This window comes from Biomphalaria glabrata, chromosome 11, assembly GCF_947242115.1.
Source record: "Biomphalaria glabrata chromosome 11, xgBioGlab47.1, whole genome shotgun sequence".
In the NCBI taxonomy this organism is placed as follows: domain Eukaryota; kingdom Metazoa; phylum Mollusca; class Gastropoda; family Planorbidae; genus Biomphalaria; species Biomphalaria glabrata.
Window position 1 is genome coordinate 14,159,203 of NC_074721.1, and position 16,957 is coordinate 14,176,159.

Consider the following 16,957-nt stretch of genomic DNA (forward strand, 5'->3'; position numbering starts at 1 on the left):
AAAAAAAAAAAAAAAAGAAATGAAGTACTTTTTAATTTAATCTAATTTCTTTTACTTCCTATTAATAAGCATCTTCTGTAAACCATTTTACATTATTACAATTTGGAGGCCCCATTTGGAATAGGGTCTGTGTGACTGTACAGTCTGACACTGTCGTAGGCCTAAATCCTTGGATATAAAAATGGAAAACCTGATGACATCCCCTCCACGATGTAGATCAAGGGTCGAATGACCATAAATATGATTGTGATAAAATTCAACTATCTGATATAAACATTTCACATGTAATTTTTGAGTAAATCTGGTGTGAATGTATATTATGTTTTCTATAGTCATAATGTTTGGTTTAGTGTAATGTAAGACAAATTTCATTATGTATAATAAAAATTATTATTATCAATATTAAAAAATCCAAATTATTTAATTGCACCCTTCACTTTGTAGGCCTACTCCTATTTAGAAAGGTGTAAGACTAAAACACAAACTAAAAAGTCTTGTGAAATAGTTTTGTTTGCCTCTATTAGCTTAAAAAGATGACATACATAGATAATGCCTTTAAAAAAGTATTTAGTCCGTATTTAGTCAAAATATTCCAACTGCAGTTGACACACTTGTAGATTTTCCCGCTCCACAGAAGCAAAAAATGTATTTTTCTGGCTCTCTTCTTGCCACACGTAGACGTTGAGGTTCTGGTTCTCCAAACTCTCGCTGATGTAACGGATTTGAAGGTCTTTCACACCCCGAGAGAGAGCAGCTCTGGTTACTCCAGGGAGAAAGGCGCTTGAGGAAGAACCCTGAGCAGGCTCAAGCTCCTGTTTTGACAGCGAAGAGTAAATAGCGTTCAGCACCCAATTGACGTAAGATGAAAAGTTGGTATGACGGAAGCCGTCAGTGTCAAGCCATTGCACCTGAAAACACGCAACACTCATATTTAGGCAAGCACTTAGACATAACCTTTACACACATATCTATACATAATTTATTGAGTTTTCAGGAGATCATGACTAAATTAAAGAGTTTTATATTTATAATTTTGCAACATATAAAATCGTCTTAATTTATTCCGTCCGTCTCTTACTTTGAGATATCAAAAAACTGGACACGCTATTGAAAAAACCAGGGTCATATTTTTTAGCTTGCTAAGGTGCAACATCTTGGGCCTACACAGTGGCGTCACTAGGGTGGGTAGGGCCTCTTACCGTTTGTTTTATGAAAAGTTTTAATTTTTTAGATGAAACACATACGCGTTTTTTTTCCTTATAAAAATACAACATTTGAAAAACAATACTTAAAAGCAATTGATAGTACTTACTATTAGTAGATATCACAGTGATCACTTTATAAGGAAAGAGAGCTAATATGATTTTTTTTATTTTTGTGGTAACAAGTATATTTTTGCATTCGTCAATATAAGGTTATATATATATATTATATAGATTATATATAGATTATTTTTTTTTGTCCAAACAAATGGAAATTCAGTTACATTTTATCCACCTCAGCATAAAGGGGCCTACTACTATACTACTATAATAATAACAAATATAGATTCAAACACGAACAACATTCACTCAGGAAACATACACACACACAACCGGCTCTTGATGAAATGGGATTTTATGTACTTCTTAGTGATAAGCAATGGCATTAGAACAACCTGACAGAAAGTATAATAAATTAAGTATTAAATGATTTCATTCTAGTGTTAATGGGGAGGAGCCAACCACTCTGTCCAGATCTGATGTAACTGTAGTTTAATAGATGCAGATTGTCTTTAGTATTCTATACATTCTGGAAAGTTCTTCAAAGAGACGGTAACTATGCTTAAGTGACATACTAGCTTTTGTGTTTTCTAGTCTAAGAGCTGCTAATATTATGCCGAAAACTATTTTGTTTTGGTTAAAACAAGATTACAAAGACAGTTTGTGTAAATGTAAACGAATATTAATTGTCATTGGTCTGGAAAGCAATGCCAGTAAATGTTGACAGGTTTCAATATTTTTTTTAACAGAAATTATGAACTAAAAACTTTCACAACCACAATCTTTCCATTAGAGAACAAGAACTGTAGTTTCAAAACATCAATTCAAATACATTCACAACTGACTTACTGTTATGGGATAACTGTATGTGTTTAAAGGTCTTTGAATCGGCATCACTGCTAGACCTTTGTCCATACCACCTTTTCCTTTATACTTGTCTTGGAACCAATCGGGCAGTGCCGACGGCTGTCTGGTATCGTTATTAACACTCACTAATTGGCAACGTTGGGTCCATAACGGTTCAGACGTTATTTCCGGGGAGTAAAAAGAGATTTGGTCTGTCAAGCTGGAGTTACCTACATTGGACAGAGAGTAATGCCCATTGATCGGCCACTTGGGTATATCTGGGTTGTAGAGCAGCTTGGACATCCTGAAATGCGTTGATACCATAAACAAAAGTCTGTCTTTTAGAATAACGTTAAAATCCAAAAATCTCTTTCCTGAATCGTCGAGAGGTTGGTCGAAAAAATAGACTCTGGAAATGCCCGAAATTTTCATAATACTTTCAATATTTGGGTTGCCTGGAACATAAATAATAAATGAAAATTTATTAGTGTAAAACACAAATGTTAAACTAATATATTTATAGCCTTAGCGCACAAAATGTTAACTCATTGAATTGCATTTATGTCTATGATTGCATCATTACTGAAATTACTTTTCATTTATATTTAAGTTTCCAACTTTGCAATGGACACTGCACGTAGGTAATATTGGGCCTTAGTGATAAACAATAGATTAACGCTTCTAACAGATTAGTCTATATCTTATATGTATATATTTAAAAGGGCTCTCATTTGCCCATCCATAACTCTCCAACTTGCCGTAAACGAAAATATACGAAAATTTGACTTTGGTCCTCTTTGGTCCTTAATTGAATCGAAATCCAATACATTGCCATTAATATTGATAATTTTATATACATGAAAGTTGAAACGGCATTTTTAACCTTGATCCTAAGATGATTTTTAACACTTGATTAAAAAATTGATGGTGTTTGAAAGCATCAGAGAGCCTTTCAAATATTTAGATAGCAGAAAAGCCGAAAAAATACTCATATATTGTATGTAGGAATCTTTTCTAAGAAATAGAGTGTGTGTGTGGGGTGGGGGAGGGGGAATAAGGGTTAAAGGTCATCGAATTCACGGGCAAAAAACTACGCGTATTAAAGCGGGCCGTGCCAATTAAATGGAATAGTTACTAAAATTCAAGTGTTTTAAGGGGGGGGGGGGGGGGAGTAGTAGCGGCCTTAGGTGGCAAGTGGGACAACCGTTCCAGGCCCCGCGTCTGAGAGGGGCCCCGCGATTGGAGATTACTTCTTACCGTTTGCTTCGAAAACCAGATCAGTTCTCATAAACTAGGATTTGTTAAACTTGGTCAAAGTTTTATTTCAAGACTTAGGGTTCTCCTTTGTAACTAATAGTTGCTTTACGACTCCAGTAGGTTTGGGAAGAAATTATTAGTATCTAGTTTGTTGGCTTCTTTTCACACAATAGTTTCTGAATTATTTGTAACGTTCAATAACTTTAAAGGCATATCGTTCAGAGCAATTACAATACAGTATGTGTCAAATGACCAATTGTACAGTACTTACTGTAAAAAAAAAATAAGCCTAAGATCGGACGAGCCCGTTAGCGTGATGCGGTATTTGAATAGAAGCTAACGTTAAATGTGTTGTTTTTTCAATTGCATACTGAATGCATAGGCTAGTAATTAAGTTCCATAATCCATATCGCGTAAAGCAGATGGAAATGTTTGATCAACACAATGTCTACTCGCCTTTAGATTCATTTAAAATATAATCAAATATAAACCATTCACCATTAATAGCTATAAAAACACAGGAGTTGGTATATTAAACTGATAAAGAATAGGATTTTTCTGTATTTACACACACATATATATATATATATATATATATATATATATATATATATATATATATATATATATATTTAATAAATTTATACAAACCGTTATTACCAAATTAAGCACCGCAAGTTGGAAAAGCTACTTACATTTTTAATACAAAGTTTACTTTTGTTGTGAGAGAAAAAGAATGCATTTAGTGTGTATATAAGTCGAATATAATTTAAAACAACTAATAAGCAAAGTTTCATTCCATACAAGTGGAGTGCAATTCAAATGCACAGAGCACTAATAATAGTCAGCTAGGAAGCCAGTGACTTGGCAAAGTATAAGTCATTGATGAACATGCATGACTAGATTGATCTAGGGGCATGCGTAGGACGTAATCATCTTTTTTTTTTTGAAGTAAAGTCTGTATTTTATAAGATAAGATAAAATAAGATAATAGAGTTAAACATATAGCCAAAAGGAAAAGTTTCTTCCTGAGACCTTGAAATGAGAGATTGACCCTTTACAAAACCATCAATTAGATAATCATTCAAATAACATCAATTAGGCCAGGTTCACATTGATTTGTATCCCTCCCAGTTAAAATAAGAGTATTACCATCACCGTCAAAGCAATCAGTTGATAATCCAGGAATGGTAAATCGAAGACAACATTGAGGTGTGTCTGTCACAGATATGTTGGTCACGGCCCAGTGCTGGAGGTAAAGTCGTTTCCATAATGCCCATAAATGAGTCCTGTGGAAATGTTTCAATACGAAAGTATTTACAAGCCTATTAAATGGGACCTAAGTGTGCAGCATGAATACAGTGGATACGCACTAGAAATGTAAATAAATGCTGGTCATGAAGAAAAATAAAGAAACTTTATTTATAATTATGACCAGAAACATGTTTTACAGAAAGAAAACAAGATTACAAAGAGAGTTTGTGTTACACAAACTCAGAGGCGGCCCCCGTCGAAGTCGGATCCCTGTCGGATCTGCATATTCGCAAATAATATTCAAGAGGTGATTTAATTTTGATGTAAAATGTTTTACACGTTTCGGATGTTCCTTCAGAGTTGAAGATAATTACTTCCTAGTCCAAACCTCCCGCAGGACGACGGGGGATGGGAGCGGGCAGGGTTTGAACCCTGGGCCATCCATAAATCTGAACGACAGTCCAGCGCGCAAACCGCACGACCAGGCAGCCATCCGATGGTCAAAAGTAATAATGTTTCAAAGATTCATTTGCCGTAAATTTAAATTTAATAAAAAAATAGTAGATTAGTTTTAGTATATTAAAACATTACAATATTGATCAAAACGTTTGGAAATGAAAATCTACACTTTTTTTTACACTTTAAGTTTAGAAATTGAAATTCTACATCTTAATCTAGTCTATTTTAGTCTAAACTAGATCTACAAATTCTAGATCTAGACTCTAAAATAATTTTAATTAGAATATAAATCCAGATCTAGATATACTGTAATAAAAATCTAGATCTAGTTTAAAAAATCTAGATTAGATCTAAATCAAGATATCATTCCTTTTTTAAACGCGAGTCACATAACGAGGCTTAATAAACATTACTATACCGAGTTCTTTTTTCATTTCATTTGAAGAATTAATTCCATATAACGTCAGAGGGAAAAAAAAACACTACGTCACACGGCCTAGCTAGACTAAAAATCGCCTTCATCTATAAGAGCCATTTATCGAGTGTTCATAGACTTTGGTGCACCGAGTGCGTTCTTTAAGCATTTCATTTAAAGAATTCATTCCATATGACGTCAAAGGAAAAAAAAAACACTACGTCACACGGCCTAGCTAGAATAAAAATCGCCTTCATCATTACGAGCCTTTTATCGAGTGTTCATAGACATTGGTGCGCCGAGTGCGTTCTTTTAGCATTTCATTTAAAGAATTCATTCCATATGACGTCAAAGGAAAAAAAAACACTACGTCACAAGGCCTAGCTAGACTAAAAATCACCTTTATCAACACGAGCCATTTCTCGAGTGTTCATAGACATTGGTGCACCGAGTGCGTTCTTTTAGCATTTCATTTAAAGAATTCATTCCATGTGACGTCAAAGGAAAAAAAAAACACTACGTCACACGGCTTAGTTAGACTAAAATATGTTTTCATTAATACAAGCAATTTTTTCGAGGGTTAATAGACATTGGTGCACCGAGTGCGTTCTTTTAACATTACATTTAAAGAGTCCATTCATATGACGTCAAAGAAAAAAAAATTCCAATACCTCACAATAGGCTAGTACCGGTACCATAAAAAAAATGTCTTTATTTACACGAGATATTTAACGAGGGTTCATAGACATTGGTGCACTGAGTTCTAATAGATATTATTTAAAAAGGATCAAAGCCACATTGTTTTTGCGTTTTGTCTGTCAGTCGGTCTGTCCGTTATCTTGATATAAAAAAAACAACTAAAAGTTATTAAAAATTAATTAACCTTTATTTTACGTTTCAAAACATCGCAATAATTTTTAGGTATGAACACAATTGAAAAGTTTATATAATAGATTGTTCCGGATGTTTGTATAAATAGTAAAAGAAAAAGAGAATTTCAGATAAATGTAATACCGTTAATTAAATTTTTTGGATGGTCTCGTATAAAAATTAGATGTACTACAGCCACGTGGAGAGATTTTCATACCTTACTTTGGTGTTTGGATTCTGTTTTCCTTAAAAATCGGAACATAATATTAACGATAATTAGATTTTTTAATGTTTTAGGTAGAAAGTTAAATGTACTGTAAGAGAGTAGTGAGTTAAAATATTTTTCATAAAAATCCGTAAAAATATTATTTCGTAAATGAGAAGATTATTTGTTTATTAATTAGAAGAGGGAGTTCAAACAATTATTTGGCGTTAGTAGATTTTTAAATAAATTCGGAAATTTCTGGCGACGATTTGTAAGAAACAAAATCCGGAACTTTCTTTATCGATTACAAAACTTCTATGTTATGTTTTACAAGAAAATTAAATGTCTAAAAAGTAATTTTCAGTAATCAATTCTAGTAAATTACTTTTTTTAAAAGCCTTATGCGATTTCAAACAATCATTAGGCATAATTCATGTTTTATAAAACAATATCCGGAACATTTTTACAATTAATGAAATATAAAACAGTATAGAGATTATGATTTAGCATTAATATGCTATTTACATAAAAAACGGAACAACATATTATTGATAATGTGTTTTTGCAACGCTTAAGCATGGAAATGGAATGTGATATAAGTTAGAAGAGCAAACAAACATTTGTTGGCGTTGATTAGTTTTGCACAAAAAAATCCGGAACAATCAATTTTAGATACTTAAAACTATTGAGATGTTATGGGAGGAACATTAAAGGGTAAATCAGATTTTCAATAGCTTTTAGAGTTCTAGTTTTTTAAATCTAATCGTGACGGACAGACCGACCAACAGACAAAACGCACAAAAATAAGCTTCTTTTATTCGGATGGGGGCACTAAACAAAAAATAAATAAAATCTGATTTTTAAAAAAAGTTTAAGGAATTGGTTTAGCACCTGATCATGTTGCGACGTTACGCTACTGCACGAAAATCGCTGCATAAAAAGTCCATTTAAAAAAATGTGCGTGATATTTACATACAAAGTGCATTATTAGCCTTTATAAACAAACAGAAATGTTTTCTTTTAAGTTTAGCAGCTAGTTGACCAGAAAAAACGTCTTTAACTATTATTTGTATTTGTTGTAAACATTTCCTGTACATTTTAAAAATATATTTGACTTAGTGATACTGAAAATACACAAAAATTGTCCATCTTTGTTAGCATATTGTAACATTGCCTCCCTTACATTTACGTAATTGTTTTAGAATTGGTGTATTTTTATGAAAAAATCGCTTGCATAATTAATTTTATAAATTAAACGGTTTGCTTTTAGAAAACCAAAAGTAGCCGTTGCACCTAAACTTTTCAAGCCGGATTTAATGATGAAATAATATTTTTCGTATCTCTTCTAGTTTTCGAGATCTGAGTGTGACAGACGGACAGACGGACAGACGGACATTTTGCACAAACCTAATAGCGGCTTTTTCCCCTTACGGGGGCCGCTAATAAACGGTTTGCTTTTAGAAAACCAAAAGTAGCCGTTGCACCTAAACTTTTCAAGCCGGATTTAATGATGAAATAATATTTTTCGTATCTCTTCTAGTTTTCGAGATCTGAGTGTGACAGACGGACAGACGGACAGACGGACATTTTGCACAAACCTAATAGCGGCTTTTTCCCCTTACGGGGGCCGCTAAAAAATTACTGTTTCACCATAAAACATAGAGAACGTACAGTTTCTAACAATGAAAATAGGCCTACGTCATGCATTGCATATATTTATATTAGGACTACAATTTTTATAACAGTAGCAAAAGCATAGGTACTTAATTTAGCCCTAATGCCGAACATAATTTTACGTTAGGACGTCATCAGGGGCGGACTGGCTAAATGGGCAAATGGGCAAATGCCCGGTGGGCCGGTACCAAATGGGCCGGTCTGATCACGACCAAAGAATATTTATTTCAATGCAGACAACTTTAAAAAAAAGTGACAGCAGCAAGACACAGATGCCCAAACACGTTTGAAATTCAACAAGAATATAAACAAGATTACAAAGAGAGTTTGTGTTACACAAACTCAGAGGCGGCCCCTGTCGAAGTCGGATCCCTGTCGGATCTGCATATTCGCAAATAATATTCAAGAGGTGATTTAATTTTGATGTAAAATGTTTTACACGTTTCGGATGTTCCTTCAGAGTTGAAGATAATTACTTCCTAGTCCAAACCTCCCGCAGGACGACGGGGGATGGGAGCGGGCAGGGTTTGAACCCTGGGCCATCCATAAATCTGAACGACAGTCCAGCGCGCAAACCGCACGACCAGGCAGCCATCCGATGGTCAAAAGTAATAATGTTTCAAAAATTCATTTGCCGTAAATTTAAATTTAAATTTAATAAAAAAAATAGTAGATTAGTTTTAGTATATTAAAACATTACAATATTGATCAAAACGTTTGGAAATGAAAATCTACACTTTTTTTTTACACTTTAAGTTTAGAAATTGAAATTCTACATCTTAATCTAGTCTATTTTAGTCTAAACTAGATCTAGAAATTCTAGATCTAGACTCTAAAATAATTTTAATTAGAATATAAATCCAGATCTAGATATACTGTAATAAAACTCTAGATCTAGTTTAAAAAATCTAGATTAGATCTAAATCAAGATATCATTCCTTTTTTAAACGCGAGTCACATAACGAGGCTTAATAAACATTACTATACCGAGTTCTTTTTTCATTTCATTTGAAGAATTAATTCCATATAACCATGGAACTATACTAATGGAACACCAGCTTCGAGTTTTTTACAAAGCCAAAGAGAGTCGAAGTGCCGTCGCGCATCATTTTTGCGCATGGTGCAATGTGGAGAAATCCATGATGATGCCAAAGAAGATATTTACTCCGTCAGTCCCTTGCAATGGGTGTAAAACTTTCGTACGCTCTATTTGATTAGATGTGTAAAAACTTCATCCATTTTCTGACTATCTGATATAATAGATAAAATTTCCCTGAATAAGAGATCGTCACAAAAGTTATTTTTTTCGACCACCCTATAAAATGCCACATTTTTTCAAAAAAATAGAATCTAAATTCCGAAAATACAATCTTTCAGTGTTTCTGTGTTTGGTTTATTTACACTAAATCTGGATGAAGACCTGTCTACCGTTCCTCTAAATGCGTATTTGTTATGATATACTAAATTGCACGAAATAAAAATAAAAATAGGAGGCCTAATACAGTTTTGACACTCCAAGCTACGCATTTCTAATCGTTTTTTTTTTTATTATTATTATCGAAAGGACTAGGCTATAGGCATACACGTCTCGTGGGAAACAAAGAAAAAGTTCATCTCGGTAATATTGTAGCCTAAATAAAATGACAAAAAAAAAAACAAAAACAACTATAGCCTAATCTAAAATGAAATAGATCTAGAGCTAGATTTTCTTGGACGAATGATACAAAATAAGTATAAATAATAAGTCATAGTCATATGAATCTGATAGATCTAAAACAAATACTGATAGTCATTCATTAATTAATTATTAGAATTACTGGACTACCAACTGGGTATTTTTATTGCCAAAATACAATGTATTTTATGTGCATTTATTAAAAACAACAACCAAAAATTAAGCGTTCGACGCAACTAGATCTAATATTAATAATATAGATTCTGGTTCTAGATCCAGAAAGCTACTTCTCTAATTCAGTTTTCTAGTTTAATTCTAGTTAGATCTAGATGTCTAGACCAGTAGATCTAAATCTAGCTAGGGTTTTTGTCATGGAATAGATCTATAAACCTGCAGCCGCCTACTGATCACGATATGACAGATACTATTGATGAGATATTCTCTCTACTTCTTAGACTTCTATATTGAATAATATAATATATATAGATCTACATCTAGATCTAGTAGATCACAGTAAAACTCAATGTGTACTTCAAGCTCAACAAGTCTACTCCAAAGTATACTAGTAAAGTCACAAAGTGTAAAGGATCATTATATATTCAAATAAAAAATTTATAGGCCTAAATGAATCGAATAATCAGTCACTGATTTGACTAATCTAAATTGTTATTTTTTAAATGGCAAGTGTTATTGATGACTTCTGACTTGTAAACGAGTTGCAGAGATTCTAGCTTTTATTTTTATGACATGTTACGATATATCAATGATATTTAGATAAATGCAAGTACCTAGAGGAACAGAGAGAAGGACCATTTAATATAAGGCAAAGAAGTAAGATGTTTATAATCCATCAAACTCACAGAGGACTTGTGTCGGCATTTCATGCATTTACAGAAGCTACAAACTATGCTACAAAAATGATAGGCTTGTCTTTGATTCCTAAGACTTATGAGGAATGCTGTTTCCAGAGGCTACTCAGCCCCAGCTGTGACCTACATATTATGCCACACTGAGCACAGGCATAACCATTGTCCACCTGTGGTAGAATCAGTTGTTTTTTTTTTGCCATCTACCCTCGGCAATTAATTTTCATTGGTGTATACCACACCTTTGTAAGTGACCTCCTGCTGTCTCGTTCTGAAGCTGTATGCAACCAGGTGCTCTCTTATTCTATGTCAGTTAAAGTAAGTTGGCGCCTAAGCATTTCTGTGGTACCTCTTTACGTGCATATGACATGTTAGGCAAATGGTTTAGCCTATCGGAATGCCATTTCGGAAAGTATAGGTGCTTAAAATGAAACTCCAAATATCTGGACTTCCAGTTACCAAGAAAATAAGCTTAGGTTTCAAAGAGACGACACTGGCATTTCAGCTAAGACGATCAGTGAAATTAATAGCAACTTTAATTGAAGTCCACCAAACAAGATAAAAAAAAAACAAGTGTGGCTTCAATAGCATTGATGATATTAAATTTACTTTTATCTCATTTACTAGTATTACTATTTCATTGACTATGGTTTTTTATTGTCAAATAGGCATAAGTACATGTAGTAGTTCCTGCAATTTGATGAAAAATAATAATTAAATTGTGTATAGTCTATATACAAATGTTTATAAGAGATCACAGCTTAGCTTAATTTACGTAATATTTTAAAACTATGATTTTGTGTTCTGACTCTACTCTAAATAAATTATATTTTATTTTAAGAATGCAAAATTGGAAATTCTGTTCTGATGAAAAAAAATTATTAAACTAAAGTAGATGTTTATGGTTCTTTTGTATTTATTTTTAAATTATTTATTCATTAAAAATTAATTGCTCATTAACATTTACTTGAAGTAAAGATCAAAAACACAAATTCAATACATGATCCGCTCCCAATTCAAGCAGATCACAGCCCATCACTTAAATGTATTTACTGTCAATTCTACAGACTATTCATTTCAAAATGTTGCTTTAAATTGTTATATGACACAATCAAAGTACTGGTACCTCACATTGATGTAGGACTAAAGCAGCTGAAATAATGACAAATTTTCATTCACTAACTTGTACTGTCATTTATTATCAGACGTGTTAAAACTAATGACCTGTATATATAATTGATTAAGCAGGAGCATCAACAAATCTTGAACAATAATTGTCTACAGAAAAACTTTATTCTTATCCATACAGTATACATTTACAATGTATTTAAACAAGTTAATTTATACAAATCTGTATGGCCTAAAGATTATGGTGTATTTTGAGCATTGTGTGAATACCAAGTTAATTATTACATGAAAATAGTGTACTCATTTTTTAAATATTCTGGGTAATAAAAATTAACAACTAATATGATACAATAAAATTGAAGCATTAGTCAAATAAAAAAAAAAATTCACTCAAGATCTATGTGAACTCTATGCTTGAAAAAAATCATTTTGAAATTAATTTAAAAAAAAATAAATTATGGTTCTTTAGTCAATGGAATGATAGCAGCAATTATTTTACAATTTCATGATTATCCATTAATCTCAATATACTTATAACGGAAAAATAATTCATAAGGTTTAGATACAACCATTGGAAATAATAATTATAATTTTTTTCTTAATTTGCTTAATTCAAATCTAATATAAACAAGATTTCCTCTGTCAAGAAAATTATGAGGGAACAACATGCATGTTCTTCTCAGTAAGTTTTGCAAAGGGAATTAAGAATATATGATGTTGCTTTTTTAGCCAACATTTTAAACCTTCGCACCAGGTTTTAGTTTTAAGGAGAATGCACCATATTTTATGTTTACTTTTGATAGATTCTTATTTTAATTTTAAAAAAGTAAAATTTCCCTTACATATCTTGCAATCTATATAAAGTTTATCAGTTTCTGTGCCCCATGGTTAGCGAGGGTGTCATGTACCCAGCACAACAACCAACCACCTTTTGAAAAAAAATCCCATTTCAGACGTCACAATCTATAGGGCAGATGATGTTAAGGTCATTTGATTCTTTGACCAGTGCATCATGTGGCCAGCACAACAACCAACCATCTTTACTTTCCAAAACAAAAGTCAGCTACCCATTAGAGTTAGGTGGACTCAGGGGCACCCAAAAATCTAAAAAAATTTTAACCCGAGTCTTCACAGAGATTCAAACCCATGACTTAACCATTCAGCCATGGATCCCCAAACTGCCTTTACTTATTCCTTACTATTGCCATGTATCCCTAGCCTTTTGAATTCTGAAATTGAAAACCCCAGTCTTAATTGAACCCAGGAACCCTCAGTTCAGAAGCCAAGTGCTTTACCACTCATTCACTGCACTCCCAATTGTTTTAATGGGGCTCAGATTAATAGTTTTCAAGTACAATATCAAACAGATTTAAAGAAATACTAAATCCAAACCTGTTGGCTGAATGACAGGATATACATAAATATGTATAGAGCTTACAGTATAATATATATATCTTAATTAAAATTGGTCCAAGACTTTTATTTTGCAACATGATGGGATTTTCCTTTCTGGTGGTGCTATGCAGGAGTCCAAGAATCTCATCTTTTCTCATAACAGAAAGTTATCTAGTTATAAAAATAAATAAAAGGATTTTAAAAAAATAAAAATATGTGTGACATATGTGTTGACCATGCTAAATGTATATATGTTATTAAGTATAATTATATAATTTTGCTATTCTAAAAATAGTCTGTACCTAAAAGGAGCTACTGTGTTAATGTGTAGACATGGCCCTGACCTTAATAGTTATGAATTATTACTAAAGGTGAAGGCAGATATTCAGTTAATTTGATGGACATTGCACTCATCTAAAAGCAATTATAACATATATTATGATTTACATTTTCATGGAGAACTAGTTTTTCAAAAATACAAGTACTTCAGCTTATGAGAAAAGTGCATAGGGAAAAATTGCAGTACCTTACCTTTAAGAGGTGCAACCAATCATTGACTTGTCAGGAATGCATGCCTTTTTCTTGCATTTCCAAACATAACTGTAATTATACAATTAGGCATAATGGCTAATTTCTTTTGAAAACATTAAAATTAAAAAATAATATTATTAAATTGAATACATTGTTGTATCAAACATACAAATTATCAGACATAATTTTGCCTAATTTCATCTAACAGTTTATTGTAAAGGAATGGCCTGCACAACAGCCAAGTGTATTAGGCATTCATGAAAGATGAATTTGCTTAAGAGTGTTATAAAAAAAAAACTAGAGAAAAATGTTAAATTCCATCCCCGATATTTGGATGTTGCTTGACCATGAAAATCACACTTCATAAAACATCTTTTAGATAACTAAAATAAAAATTGTATAGTAGTACTTACAATAAATATTGAATGGATGCCAATATTATTAATGTCTGCCCAGAGAGTAGAAATAGTATAAGTATGATCCTTGAGCCATTCTGGTACATCATCAGAACTGGTTGGCATGGTTCTACTTGTTAATAACTGAAACATTACAAACATTTTTTTAAATTTATAATTTATCACAGACTAGAATAGAAATGTTGCCAGGAAAAATACCAATGGTTAGAATGCACCTGATGATACTTTTGTATCCTTAAAATGCACCAAAACTTCATTCATTAAATCTGATAAGAAACATATATGTATCACACAAGTCCAAGTTGATCAGAGTGTCATAGCAAATAATTAACTAGATATGAGAGTTTTATATTAAAGTGCTGAATTTCAGGGGATAGATCCAACTTGACACCACATCATTTATTATTTCATGAACTCATGGGTCTGGGCATGGCATGGAATGGGAACTATTATTTAATGTATGGGGTGTAGGCGAGGCATGGATTGTATAGATTAGATTGGGTAAAACTTCCCATCGAAGGTAACTTTTACTGATAGATCTGGATCAATTATAAATTTATGGGATCTAGGCCTGCATAAATTTTATCTTTTATTTATATATTTTATGTACATAAATAACTAGTCTAGATTCTATAATTATATCTTAATAATAATTTTTGTAGATGTCATATAATATCTAAAATATTAAGTATAGATCAGTAGATTTAGAATTTTAGCTAGTAAATATTTTTATATTCCAAATCTAAACTGGATCTATATATTGTATATCTATCTAGAATTTAGATCAGTAGATTTAGTATTTTAGCTAGTAAAATACTTTTATATTCTAAATCTAAACTGGATCTAGATCTAATTATTCTAGAAGCTTAGATCTAGAAGACTAGTTGTCAAGATTTGACTACACTATGGCTAAGGCTAATGCACTAGCTAAGATAGGCCTACTAGATAGATCAAGAGACAGAGTACTAATAGTAATAGACTCTTGCCTCGTTGGGCCTCTCAAATCAGCTACAGAGGAGACAATTTAGAAGGTGAATTTCGATCCAATTCCAAGATCTACAAACTACAGGTTAGAGTCTAGCTAGAGATGCTAGATTATCTAGTCTAGAAGGCTGATCAATTAAAAATAAAATCAATCATTTCTAAAGTTTGTAAAATTATATTTTATAGATCTAATCTATCTATTTATAATATAGAAATCTATGTCTACTATTTTAATATTTAAAATGATATATGGCTGATGATATTAATTATTTTAATAGAGACATTGACATACTAGTCTAGATTATTATTCGAGATGACCTGAGATGATGATAATCAACTGGTAGAGCTATAAGTCAGTATAAACTATAATATAATCACTGCATTCGTTTCATTCACTGTCTGTATCAATAATCATGTGATGTGAAAGTGAAGTCTAGATTTAGATCTAGATTAGATAGAATTGATAGATTATAAATCTACTTTCTACTATTAAAAAGTATTATTATTATAGATCTACATCTACTAATATTAGTACAGGTACTAAATCTACAGGCAATACACTATTGATTATAGTGACTATAATTACCGTCACTATACACTAATATAATACTAGTAAAACAGTTACAGTATAATACATACACTATACAGTCTATAGACTATATAGATAGTCTATAGTCAACTATAGTCATGATCGATAGATCTAGAGTTCTAGACGTAGACTAGATCTATAAACATTCATATTGACCTCATGTATGGTCTAGATCTAGAGAAAATAGAGTGGAAATCATGACTTTATTAGATCTGTTGAGTTATTTTTTAAAAAATATCGGTAATAGATATAAGAGATCTATAGATAAGTTCGGTTTTTTAAAAATGCGCATTCGAAATTTAAAATACCCAGATTTAAGTATTAATATACCCATATTGGTAGGGCCGCGTTAATCATTTATTAGATCTATTAAAGCATGTCTATATAAAAGATATTATTATTAAAAAAATATATTATTATATAAAAGATATAGTTGTGAATATTTACTAAAAAAATTAAAATAATGAATTTTTTACTTTTGCCAATTAACACTCTGGCTGGCAAAAAGGATGACTCCTCAATACTGTGAAAAGACGATATATAACTGCATGAGTTGGTTTGGAATAGTATTTTGTAAGACTAACTTTAAAAAAAAATATCCTTTAAGAGAATAAACGAAAAAAGGTTTGTCAGAAGAAAAGCTGGCTGGACTACGCAAATAATGGACCAGCCTCTCTCTCTTGTTAAGAACATTGGTGACCTGGAAAAGTGGAGGATTTAGTTACGCGGGACAGTTGATAATGATTTAATGTACATAAAATAAAATCCAGATTTTGTGTAAAATACCCAAATGTGAAAGTACTGAAAATAGCTATTTTAATGGGGTGGCCTTCAAAAAATAACTTTTGTGACGATCCCTTATTCAGGAAAATTTTATAAATCACAAAACATTGTGAGAAAATGGATGAAGTTTTTAGAGATCTAATAAAATAAAGCGTAGGAAAGTTTTACTCTCATTGAAGGTCAGTCCAAGTGACTGGAGGAGTAAATTTCTTCTTTTGCATCCTCATGAATTTCTCCATATTGCACCATGCGTGAAAATGATGCGCGACGGCACTCCCCTAGTAAAAACTAGGAGCTGTTGTTCCATTAGTATAGTTCCATGATATAACGTCAGAGGGAAAAAAAAAC

At 32.1% G+C, this 16,957-nt stretch overlaps 1 protein-coding gene and 1 long non-coding RNA gene across 6 annotated transcripts in view; both read right to left on the reverse strand.

The window, feature by feature from the left end:
- Nucleotides 1–16,957, reverse strand: part of LOC106054842 (uncharacterized) — a 23,005-nt gene continuing 6,048 nt past the window's right edge. Inside the window, exons 2-4 of one of the 3 annotated variants that reach the window (XM_013210907.2) lie at nucleotides 4,524–4,654; nucleotides 2,112–2,563; nucleotides 1–908 (exon numbers count right to left, since the gene is read on the reverse strand). In XM_013210907.2, coding sequence (XP_013066361.2) covers nucleotides 579–908; nucleotides 2,112–2,563; nucleotides 4,524–4,654 — 913 coding nt within the window. In that variant the 3' untranslated portion in view covers nucleotides 1–578. Of the gene's footprint in view, nucleotides 909–2,111; nucleotides 2,564–4,517; nucleotides 4,655–16,957 lie in introns of all 3 variants that reach the window. The other 2 variants (XM_013210906.2, XM_013210908.2) reach the window with 2 other exon arrangements.
- LOC129921668 (uncharacterized) lies at nucleotides 12,058–16,359 on the reverse strand. Of its 3 annotated transcripts, none has more exons than XR_008773622.1 (4): nucleotides 15,877–16,359; nucleotides 14,251–14,376; nucleotides 13,838–13,906; nucleotides 12,058–13,477 (listed from the first exon to the last, which is right to left on the reverse strand). It is a non-coding gene; the product is annotated as an uncharacterized LOC129921668 (long non-coding RNA). The 3 variants fall into 3 exon arrangements; XR_008773623.1 differs by lacking the exon at nucleotides 15,877–16,359 and adding an exon at nucleotides 15,530–15,827; XR_008773621.1 differs by lacking the exon at nucleotides 15,877–16,359 and having other exon boundaries at nucleotides 14,251–15,520.